Source organism: Girardinichthys multiradiatus, chromosome 2, assembly GCF_021462225.1.
Source record: "Girardinichthys multiradiatus isolate DD_20200921_A chromosome 2, DD_fGirMul_XY1, whole genome shotgun sequence".
In the NCBI taxonomy this organism is placed as follows: domain Eukaryota; kingdom Metazoa; phylum Chordata; class Actinopteri; order Cyprinodontiformes; family Goodeidae; genus Girardinichthys; species Girardinichthys multiradiatus.
Window position 1 is genome coordinate 24,095,990 of NC_061795.1, and position 12,386 is coordinate 24,108,375.

The 12,386-nt window shown below is 39.8% G+C and overlaps 2 protein-coding genes across 3 annotated transcripts; one reads left to right on the top strand and one right to left on the bottom strand.

The window, feature by feature from the left end:
* The first annotated feature begins 664 nt into the window (after positions 1 to 664).
* Positions 665 to 7,200, top strand: best1 (bestrophin 1). Its single transcript, XM_047352525.1, has 9 exons — positions 665 to 966; positions 3,296 to 3,390; positions 3,479 to 3,712; positions 3,906 to 4,060; positions 4,148 to 4,225; positions 4,319 to 4,471; positions 4,559 to 4,639; positions 4,736 to 4,887; positions 4,968 to 7,200. Exons 1-9 carry the CDS (start codon positions 815 to 817, stop codon positions 6,052 to 6,054), a joined length of 2,187 nt encoding a protein of 728 aa, XP_047208481.1. The 5' UTR covers positions 665 to 814; the 3' UTR covers positions 6,055 to 7,200.
* fth1b (ferritin, heavy polypeptide 1b) lies at positions 6,852 to 11,980 on the bottom strand. Of its 2 annotated transcripts, none has more exons than XM_047352539.1 (5): positions 11,958 to 11,980; positions 8,713 to 8,816; positions 8,480 to 8,626; positions 8,195 to 8,320; positions 6,852 to 8,103 (listed from the first exon to the last, which is right to left on the bottom strand). In XM_047352539.1, the coding sequence occupies exons 2-5, from the start codon at positions 8,812 to 8,814 to the stop codon at positions 7,945 to 7,947; spliced, it is 534 nt and encodes a 177-aa protein (XP_047208495.1). In that variant the 5' UTR covers positions 8,815 to 8,816; positions 11,958 to 11,980; the 3' UTR covers positions 6,852 to 7,944. The 2 variants fall into 2 exon arrangements, with proteins under 2 accessions (XP_047208495.1, XP_047208492.1); XM_047352536.1 differs by lacking the exon at positions 11,958 to 11,980 and adding an exon at positions 10,616 to 10,784.
* Between the last annotated feature and the right edge of the window lie 406 nt (positions 11,981 to 12,386).

The window sequence follows — 12,386 nt, forward strand, 5'->3', positions numbered from 1 at the left end:
CCTGAAGACTCACGGCTATTCTAGTCAAAAACATCAAGTTTCCTGACATTCAGAGATGATGTGGTCCAAGATGCTATTTTAATATAGTAAAATAACTGTGTGTGTGTATGTGTGTGTGTGCACATGAATCAAACGTTTATGAGATTTACTCTTCAGAGTTGAATCATAGCACTCCACAATCAAATCTATTTGTGGCAGCTCTGCGGTGCTTAGATTTCCTCAGATTAACTGGATCTGGCCTCACAATACAGCTTTGTTGCACAGACAGATTAACACATCAAGTGACCGGAGGTGTGAGAGAGCCTTGCTTACTTTTTCCCTTCCTTCTTTCCCGTTTTCAACATTGTCCCTGGGCGCTGCCATCCCACATCTCCAGCAACAGCAAGTAGGATGGCTAGATGTTTTTATTTTTACTGGTGAGTGCATCAATCAGTTCTGAGCGTTAAATAGTAACGCTTTAAAAGAATAACTTTAAAAGTTGACTCTGTGCTGCGTTTTATCCGTTCAATTTGGAAAACATTTAATAAAATCAATATTTAATGACAGTTTGATTAGATAAAATAGATTTTTTATGAGATCAATGCTGTATGTCAGGTCAATATGCAGCTATACTTCTATAATAATAAAAGTGTCATATTTTATAAAACTAAACCCTCTGTTCATTTTTGTAGATATGTTTCCAGGTTGACCTTATGAGGTCTGGGCCAAACACTGAAGTTGAGCTCAAGCGTAGCCCAAAAAATCGAAGAAGCTACACTAGTTTCTTTCATGTTGGACCACAGACTGCCTACAGATTGGTCTATAAGCAGCAGCAATGACAGTGACATACTCTCGAAGAGTTGCTGATGCAGGTTTGGGGACCTTTTTTCACCTGCTCCTGCGATGGAGAGGCAGCATCTATAAACTGCTGTACAGAGAGCTCATCATCTTCACTGTGCTCTACTACTTCTTCAGCATTGTTTACAGGTAACTGCAGACTGAGTGTACCGATCATTCAAACCCAGCAAGTTCCCATTAAAAGGAATAGGGTAGTACTCTGTATAAAACCTGATCAAAGCTCTAGCTTTAATAAAATCAGGAGCAAATTCATTTTAATGCCATTTAACTGAATGTTTGTGCATATTATTTATGTAAATAATTTTCTTCCTCACATTGAAAACTCTAGCTGTTTTGTATCCATGTTAGAAAGAGGCTTAGCTGTTTTGAAAGATTCATAGTGTAGATATGCTACTGTAAATGTAACAATGTATGTGAATAATCAGCATTACAATTAATCATACCATTGCGTCTAAAGGATGAATTCATTACCTATCCCATTTTACGATTCCATCCTATTTTAAAGAAGCAAAGGAGATGCTGCATATTTCTCAGAATTAATTAATCATGAAAAATAATACATTTGATTATGTTGATTATTAATCACACCAATTATTTAAACACAAACACAAATTATATAATCTATGTTAATTTTATTGAAAAACGTTTGAGAGAGGAAAAAAGAAAAAGTATTTGCCCCTTGTGCTTTTTGTCACAGTAGTGACAGAAAAATTAAGAAATTTTAGTATCAAATAAAGATAACCTGAGTAACTACAAAAAGCAGTTTTCAAATGCTGATTTATTTTTTTAGGGGCAAAAAGCTCTTCAAACCAACAAGGTCAAATACAAAAAAGGGAGAGATGTCCACAGCAACGACTGATGACCAACAAGGATTTTGGAAAAATGTTCTGTGGAGTGACAAGGAAAAAATGAACTCTTTGGAAATACAGTGTCCCCTTACATCTGTTGTAAACATAACCTTTTATAGGCAAATAGTTAAAGCAATTTGCCACATAAGAGTGGGCCAAAATTTCTTTATAACAAAGTAAAAGACTGATCAGTCAGAAGGCTTAGAGGCCACTTATTTTTGACATAGGGCGAGAATGGTTTGGACATCTTTTTTTCTTTTAAGGTACTAAATCATCTCTTAATAACTGCTTTTTTGCTTTTAACAAGGTTATCTTTGATATTAAAATTAGTTTGATGATCAGAAATGTACATGTACAAGCGGCAAATGCTTTTTTCACAGGATTGTACTTTGACACATATTTACAGGCATTCAAACAACACTTCTTTTAGTAGAACACTTGAGGTTACGGTAAAAAGGTCAGTCAAAGATATTTTGAAGGGCCTTTGGGTGAACAATTTCTGCGGATTTAAGGTCAGATTTGGCCTTAAGACCTGAACTTAAACTGAATACATATCTTTCCTAATGTTCAGTGATTCTTCTCATTAGCCGGTTTAAGAATCATTCTGAACATTCAAGGGCAGTTTTACCATTTATAAAAGCTGAGACAACATATAAGGTTTGGTAGAACTTCATATATGAGAGACGTATTGGCATGATTTTTTTAACATTCCTGACACAAACTAGGAGGATTATGTGAGTTAGTAAAAAGAAAGAAAATATTTAAAGCTTGTTTGTGACCACTTGCTATGTTTCAGAGACTTGCGTAAATCTCTTAGTACTTCAAAGGGAAGAGATTTTTCACAGAACCAGTAAGACCTTTTTGAGAGTTTCAGCACACAAACCGAGAGCTGATGGGAAACTGAAATTTCATTTGGAAAGAGAGTTGGTAGGACTGTTGCCTTACATCGAAAATGTCAGGGGTTCAAATCCTAGCCAGGTCTTTTCTATAAATTTAATTCTGCCGTGATTTGGGCAGCCGTGGTTTTATGTTTTTTGGATACAATCCGGGTTAACACCCGAACATCCCTTTCAGACAGCTTCCTCTTGCGTCCACAGTTAATCCTGTTGGATGTGGTTCGTCCTTCTTGGTGGTATGCTGACATTACCCTGGATACCGTGGCTCTTGATACATCACAAAGACCTGCTGTCTTGGTCACAAATTGGCCAGCAACGTGCACCAACAATTTCTACTCTTTTGAACTCTTGTATGTCACCCATAATGTTGTGCTCATTTCAATATTTTGAGCAAAACTGTGCTCTTACCCTGCTAATTGAACCTTCACACTCTGCTCTTACTGGTGCAATGTGCAATCAATGAAGACTGGCTACCAGGCTGGTCCAATTTAGCCTTGAAACCTCCCACACTAAAATGACAAGTGTTTCAGTTTCATTGTCCAACCCCTGTATGTCCCTATGTTGCCTTGTGATGGGCTGGCATACCGATTCAGGGAGCACCTCTCAGCCATTACCCACTGGAGATACAGTATAGCCACCACCAAAATCCACTAGGAGCATGTCAAACCCCTCAGTGTTTATAAATGAACTTTAGTTAGTATTTTTCTCCACCAGGTTTCTATTAAGCAGCGAGCAGAAGAGGCTGTTTGAGAAGCTGTCAATATACTGTGACCGCTATGCAGAACTCATTCCTGTGTCGTTTGTGTTGGGTGAGTTGGTTTGCTGGTGTCAAGTCCAACTAATATTCTTAAAACTGTGATTAAAATCTGTTGTCGATTTTTTCTTTTTTTAAACCAGGTTTCTATGTTACTCTGGTTGTCTCTCGTTGGTGGGGCCAATTCGAGAACATACCCTGGCCAGATCGTTTGGCAGCACTAGTTGGAGGCCATGTCCGTGGGACCGATGAGGCTGCCAGGCTGACCCGAAGAACCCTAATGCGCTATGTCAACCTCTCAGGAGTTCTGATCTACCGCTCTGTCAGTACTGCTGTCTACAAGAGGTTTCCAACCACCAAGCATTTGGTACAGGCAGGTAGGGCATGATCACAAAACCTTCATTAAGGACTTCATTAATGACCTAAACATCCAACATATTTTGCATTCAAACGTCTTTTGAGAATTTGGGTTTGTGCTTCAAAGGCAACATTACCCAGGGACAGAGCTGTGGTCCTAACTATGGATACAGACACACAACAAACCTTCATCTGTGTGTTTTGTCCTCTCAGGTTTGATGACTTCAGAGGAACTGAGATACCTGGAGGGTCTACCTTCCCCTCATAACAAATTTTGGGTGCCTTGTACATGGTTTGTCAACTTGGCTCTGAGAGCACGGACTGAGGGTCGCATCAACAATGACGTGGCCCTCACAGCCATTCTCACTGTAGGTCTTTATGTTACATCATTCTGCAGGCAAGATGAGCATCAGCTTATAAATATCCTTCATCCTTTTTTGTTTTTCTCAATTCAGGAGCTGAACAGTTTAAGGGCAAAGTGTATGAAGTTGTACGGGTACGATTGGATTAGCCTCCCTCTCGTCTATACTCAGGTTGGTGGGGTTTGTTTTCTATAATGGGGATCTCAATAAAAAATGCAAACTGAAAAACTCAGTAAAAAAACATGACTGATCCCTTTGAATTAGGTGGCAACAGTTGCGGTCTACAGCTTCTTTCTGGCATGTCTGATTGGTCGACAGTTCTTGGATCCCGTTCAAGGATATCCAGGCCATGATGTGGATTTCTACCTGCCAGTTTTTACCCTACTGCAGTTTTTTTTCTATGTTGGCTGGCTGAAGGTGAGACAGAGCTAAAAGATGATCATCACTTGTTCTTTCCTTACTTTTAGCTATTATTAAAGTTGGGTTTTGTTTTGATGGTCTCAGGTAGCTGAGCAACTCATAAACCCTTTTGGTGAAGACGATGATGACTTTGAAACAAACTGGCTTGTTGATCGAAACCTGCAGGTGCGGATCTGGCCCAAACTATTTCCCAGCTGTATTTTAAATCTAATAAATAGCAGCTGTCTTGTTTGAATTGTGGTGGTTTTCATGGTGTCTCAGGTGTCTCTGTTGTCCGTGGATGAGATGTACGACAGCCTTCCACTGGTTGAGAGAGACATGTATTGGAATGAGTCGGAGCCGCAGCCTCCCTACACTCCTTCCACTGCTGAACATCGTAAACCTTCGTTCATGGGCTCAGCTCTAGATATCAGGTAAACTATCGTGTTTATTTCCTTAAAAACAATCAAAGAATGCTTTACATCTGGGTAATCATCTACTTGATGCCATCCAGTGTTCCTAAGGAGGAGATGGAGTTTCAGTCCAACTTGGAGCAGATCAAAGAAAATGAAGAAGCCAACTATACCACCCCACTGCTTGGAGGGTTGGGTCGTCTTTTGGGGGTCCAGTACCCAAACTTTACTCGTTCATCCCGGGTTCCTCTGCTGCGTCACCGCCCTGGAGCTCCACTGAGCCGGTTCCCTTTATATTTGCACCCAGAAGCACCATCGACCCCTAATCACGCCTGCCACCCTTTGAACCAGGAGCGGGATCCAGACTACGCCTTCTCCACTGTGCCCATGTATGAGAGACCAGGATTTTACAGCTGCCCCCAAACACCCATTCACTGTGTCCCCCCTGCAGTACCTCGCCCTCGGCATGCCCGAAGGACCCAAAATGAGTGGGATCGCAGCTGCAGCTCTATAGCCCCTCCAATAGTGGGCTCCCAGTTACTGGCTCCTGACACACCCAGCCATCTCCCACCACCACCATCTTCTGCATTTCCCTGGGTGAGTGGGGAGGGAGATTCGCAGAGTGGACCGGCATTCTCCTTCCCTGACTCAGCACCAGAACTCTGTCCAATATCTAAACTCAGACCAGGACATGGCCTCCTGTCTCGACGCCCTCCTCCCCCTCGCCTCACTTTAGAAACCCTCCCATCTGTTGACAGTCAGCCAGGTCCCCCAAGTGCTCGGGTTACTGGAGGCGAAGGTGAAAGGACATTTTCATTCACTCCCCCCTCTCACGCAGCGGTACCAAATCCTGGTAATCCCAACAGCAGCTCCAGCAGCATTAATGCAACAGCCACCAACAGCGCTGGCACAACAGGAAGTCTTTGCAATGGAACAAGCCACAGTGGTTTTAGTGACCATGGAAACGTCACCTCAATCCCGAGGACGAGCAATGGGGCCACAAGCAGCGGGCCGAGCACCAACATGAACACAGTTTCTACATCTGCACCATCACAAGAAGCGAGTCAGCAAAACTCAGCCAATGATTCGGGAATCTCACTGGCTGAGGGGGACCTGCTGGGAGTTCTGGTGGATGGTGGGATGAATAAGGAAGAGAAAGGGAGCAGGACTGAAGAACAAACTAACTAATTTGAAGCCATTATACACTATATTGACAAACGTATTTGTCTGTCTACTTTTAGATGTACATGAACTTTGATGACATCCTATTCTTGATCTATAAGGTTGTTGAAGAACCCTCCATTACCAGCAATAGCAACTTATTCTGCAAACATCTTCCACAAGGTTTACGAGTGTGTTCTTATTAGATGACAAAGCCAGAATTGCAGCCTCAGTTCTAATTCATCCCAAAGGTGTTCAAAAAGGTTGAAGGTCAGGACTCTGAGCAGGCCAGTCAAGTTTCTCCATACCTGTAGCCATGAAAGTGATTGTAACACCAGAATTCATTGATTTGGTGGTGTGACCCAACACTTTGGCAATGTAGTGTATATTTAAATCTGGAACCGTGTTCAATCAATAAATTTAGACTGAAATTTATAAAATGAGACACATCATGGAAAAAAGGAATTAGCTTTTTGTAAAACAATCTAACACTTGTTCAATTAGTCTAGTTGGACTTCTTACACCTCTATGTGTGACTCGTTGCTTTCAAACTGGACAATGCTACTGCTTAAGTCAACAGACTCAAATCTGCAAATTATTAAAGACTTTGTGTTAAACCCTACTTCCCGAATTAACTCTCAAAATTGACCTACTTCTTATGCAAAACTCCCCGTAACTGACTCAACTGACACCGAGTCAACAATGCAGCAGAAACGTTTTTGCTGAAAACAGAGCAACAAAAATCTAAACTGATTGTATCCTGATTTTTACCATTGTGTCCCAACAGTGTACTGTTAATTTACATATTAAATAACAAGCTGTGATACTTTCATCATTGTTTATTTAAATAAAAATGAAGCCCACAAAGGATTTGCATAATATTGCTTCATTTTCATAAAACAAGCTTTTTATACATACACTATAACATATATGAAAAACTAAGCATATACACTTTTATAACGTAACGGCAAAAATAATTCAAATTTGAACGTTGGAAAGAAAATGACCAAAAAACCCAAAATTACAGACAAATCCCTTTAAACCAATGTTCTTTCAATAACGGACAAAGTACTTATTTAATAAATATATAACAGAAAAACTGGTAACAGCACTGCCATAGGCACTCACCTCTTAAAATAATAAAAAGATCAATTGAGAGAAAAATAAATAAAATCATTAAAGCTTTCAATATGTATATTGAGTGCATTAAATATCAAGAGTTTGTTGTTTATGGCTTGTTTTGTAGGATTGTATTTCATCATATTTTCACTTCTAAGTGCAGATTATGGCTTTAAAGCTAATAAAAAAAAACATTGCATCATTGGCTATATCAAAAGAAGCAGAACTATTTCACAGCTGGAAATGAAGCATGTATTTCAATAAGCAATTTTGTCAATGTTTCCTCTTCTACAGTAAAGCTAAAAAAATTGATGACAGATGTCCAGAAAAACAATTCTGCAGATTATGAGGAAAAATCCTAGTGTAGATGTAATGGTAGGATAGCCAGCAAAGCAGTAAGGACAAATGTATGTGCCAAGTACTAAAAGCACAATGTATGAGCACAGTATCGTACTGCTTGCTTCCACACTAAAACGAGGTTTCCCAAATTTGCAGTGATTTACAGGGACATTCGAGTGAATTTATATTTGAGTGGAGATCATAGGGTGGTGTTAATCCGGTGTGAAGGGGACTTTTTTTTTTTTGGTTTACATCATACAACCAATAAATGTTACGTTGTCATGGTTTAAATCGCACACACCTATTTATCTAAATCATGTCACAGGAGGCTGATGCATAAATAACTGTAATGTTAGATGACATATCTGCAGAAATGTTGCATGATCTTTAACACACAGAATGCTTGCATCTCCAGAGGTGAGTAGGGCAAGCAGAGAAGGATGACGATTCGCAGTCAGTTCAACTGGCTTCCTCTCCCATGGTGTGTTTGTCAAAGAGGTACTCAGCCATCCCATTCTGAGGGGCTCCCATGCGACGCAGGTTTGAGATCCAGTCTGCCAGTTGTTTGATTGATTTCACCTGCTCATCCAGAAAATGTGTTTCTATGAAGTCGCACATCTGTATGGGAAGACGAAACACATTATGTTGCCACAATGTCAGATCATAGTGACAGATACCAAACAGGATGTTGTTCTAGGTTGTTTCTCACATGAGGATCATTGTGTTCGGCTGCCATTTTCTGCAGGTCCAGCAGGGATTGGTTTACACTTTTCTCCAGCTGAAAGGCACACTCCAGTGCCTCAAGGCCACTCCCCCACTCATCTCTATCAGGTTTCTAACACACAAATAATTCATGATAATACAAAATCATCTATTTATTCAAGAGTACCTGGTTGAACACACAGAAGTGGCACCACTGGTTGTAAAATCATTTTTTATAATCTGGAACGCCCCAACTATGGAGAACAATAACTTATTAACAATCAGTGAATACCTTGATGTCCTGCAGAAAAATTCTGCCTCCACGCTTGTTCTGCAGACTCATCAGCTTCTCTGCATGCTCACGCTCCTCTTTCGACTGTGCATTGAAGAATATGGCAAAATTTGGTAGGGATTTATCATCCCTGTCAAAATAGTGTGCCTGAAAGAGAAAACATAGGAAGAAATAATACATTTTCCACAAAATTATAAAACACATAACAAAAATGGCTTTTAAGTGTTTCTCACCATTGAGAGATAAACATAGGAGGCATACAGCTCCAAGTTTATCTGTCTGTTGATTGCAGCCTCGCAGTCCTCATGAAAGTTTTGTCGGATTTGGGAACTCATTTCTATGAAGATTACAAAGTTAAATAAGAGAATGACTTTACAAGGCGTCTGCAGGACATATCTAATACATAATATACCAGGATTGGTAAGACACCCTCCATCTCTGCTACCTGTGCGACCCCTTCTCTTTTCCAATGATTATAATCAGTCTGACAGAAAGAGGTACCCCCAATCCTTGTGGTTTTTAGTATAACAATGGCCACCAGTGTGCTGTAGATGGACAAACTTTATCAGTTTATTATTTTACTTAGTACCCCTACACATAGTCCATTCTAAAATGGCCAAACTCTAACACTCAGTAGTTTCTTCTAACCTCCCCAACAACCCTACACCATTCCAAACCCTTTGTGAAGTGCCTTGAGACGACATTCGTTGTGAATTGGCGCTACATAAATAAAACTTAATTGAAAAACTGAATTGATTAATTTGAGCTTCTATTTGAGATGCTGAAACTGAAATGTCATCCAACTTTTAAAGGACTAACCTCAAGAAAAACAAAGTCACTTATCAGTGCTGGTGACGCACACACAAACTCATCTGACACAGACAGACCATTTTGTTTACATTGTGGCATAAGTAGGCATCATGCAAAAGTATTCACACCCCATGAACGTTGTCACTTTAAAACCACAAGTCAATTTATTCTATTGGGATTATATGTGTTAGACCAACACAAAAGTCAAGCATAACTGTACAGTAACAGAAAAAGGATCCAGCGTTTACATGTAAAATCTGAAAAGTGTGGCATGCACTTGTACTCAGCCTAATGTTTTCCACAAATTGACCTGTCTGATGTGTTCCTTGGTCCTCATGATGCTGTTTGTTTACTAACAAACCCCTGAGGCCTTCACAGAACCTTAGTTCTATTCTAAAGCAGTGTGTTGCACTGAATTTTATTAAGAGGTATCAGAGTACAGGGGCCTAAACACAAATTGTTAGGTTGAATGTATATATATATATATATATATATATATATATATATATATATATATATATTCGTGTTCACTATTATCACTCACATGCAGCCTTCCCTGCATTCTAGAAAGTCACATGCAGATGTGACTCAGTATTCTGGAACAGTCTGTACTGAAATTGTTACTTTGGTCTGTATGCAACTGCTTCTGTATCTACTCCCTAGCTGAGAATCTCTAAATGTCATGCATACTCGCTTTTTGTAACCTAAAATGTTTGTTCACTCTTCTGTATAATAAACCCTGACGAGAGTCTACACCTTTTGTATCTTCACACTGCAGCTGGTGTCAGTTACCCTCGCAGCGAGTAGAAAGACTTCTGTTTGATTGACTGTGGTTTGACTTGATCGCTCATTCCACCCTAACACCAATGCACCATAAATCCTTTATATTCTACTTCACCTTTCAGCACTACGTTTTGCCCATCATATAAAACCCTATATATAATACAGGTTTGCAGTTATAACATGACAAAATCTGAAAAGTCCATTATTTCATTTGACCGATTTTATTACACATTTGGATGCACTGGACTTTGAAGGGAAATCAGCAACCATATTGATCCAAACGTGCCCTGCATCTGTTAATAATCCGCGCAACTATTATTAAACCCGTTTGAGATGGTTTCCAACCTCTGAATGTCAAATGATTTTTTTATTTTTTTTTTAAATCGCATAAAAGGGGCCCAGCATTTGAATGAGGTCTACATCCTGCAGAGCTAACCCATTAAACAGGACAGTAGGAGCTCTAGCTAACACATCTTATAAACAGGAGTTAACACGGAACTAGCTAGCTGAGAAACTATGCAGCTAATCGGAGCATGAACCTACCTGCTTTAAATATTGTCCACTTTCTTCCTCCCTGCCTGGATAACTACTGGCTGTAATTCAGTTAAATGATTTTAATGTTAAAGCCTTAAGAGACGCACGCTACCTGAATGTTACACAATGTCAACCGTTAGTAAAGGCGCCCACCGTGCAATTACGTCAGGAGGTGGAGTTGACATTTATGTTGCATTCACTGACCGTGGGAACTCAGCTACACTCATTTGCAATCCATTGTCATCGTTTGTGACTGTTATCTTGTCGTTCTTTATTTGAAACAAACCACTTAGATGCTTTTTTTTTATCGGTTTAACTAAAAATAGAGACTGTCAACCTCATGTGGCAAAATCGTGTAAAAATCACAAATACGGTCGCATGTCCCCTGTCCGAGATGACTTGAAAGTAGCAATAACTAGAGTTAATGACGTGTTTTGTTTTTCCCGTGTGCATTTATGTTCTCCAATGTGCAGTTGTGCAAACTTCGCACAGTGCTGTGAAAATATGATAGCCCTTTACAGATTTCTTTGTATGGGCGGTTCTAGACAGGGGCCAAGAAGGGCCAATGCCCCTAGAACTGGTCCGGGCCTCAGTACTGAAGACATACTAAAATAATTTCCTATGATGATATGGGCTGGCACAGAAACCTTAAATAATTGGTCATTTGGACCACTTTATTTTTTTTATCTTTACAGATTTCACAGTAAATTAAAAATTAAGATGTAAGGCACTTTTAGCTTCAGCCGTATTAGGACAGGATCATCGATTTTATCTGTTAGATCAGGGGTCGGCAACGTGATGATGAAGGTTGATAAAATATTGCCGTTTTTTGTGTTTCATTTTTTGTTCTGTTCCCCCATGAAAAAAAACACTGGCCCCATTCTTGCCCCCCTGGTCAATTTGGTCAAGAACCATCACCCTGAGATCAAACGAATCCTAATATCAAAGATAACCTTAGTAAATGGATTTTTTATTTTTTTATTTTAAGAGTAAAATACTATTCAAACCAACCTCATTCTTTATGAACATAAATTGGCACACATGTTAAATCATAAATTAACTCTGATTACCCAGTTTTTTGGCTCAATTTCACAAGCCAGACATATAGAATACAGAAACAAAAATCACTTAAAAACCCCCACAGGATGAGCTAAAAGAAAATCCCATAAAGCAACACACCTTGCACTAACCTCTGATATTCAAGAGATCAGTGGGGGGAGGGGAATAAAATGACTTCCATCAGTCTGGAAATAATTATCAATCCAACGACTGGACAAGAAATTATATCTCTAGGACAGTTTCACAGCCAGTCAAAAGAAACACAAGCCTGTCTCACATTTGTCAGAATCACCTTGATGAATTGCAGGACTTCAATGATAATCTGTGGACTGAGGAACTTCTTTGAAGTATCTGGTAACTGTGGCGTGAAACCAACTAATATCCGAAGGACATAATCTACAGGGGTTGGACAATGAAACTGAAACACCTGTCATTTTAGTGTGGGAGGTTTCAAGGCTAAATTGGACCAGCCTGGTAGCCAGTCTTCATTGATTGAACATTGCACCAGTAAGAGCAGAGTGTGAAGGTTCAATTAGCAGGGTAAGAGCACAGTTTTGCTCAAAATATTGAAATGCACACAACATTATGGGTGACATACCAGAGTTCAAAAGAGGACAAATTGTTGGTGCACGTCTTGCTGGCGCATCTGTGACCAAGACAGCAGGTCTTTGTGATGTATCAAGAGCCACGGTATCCAGGGTAATGTCAGCATACCACCAAG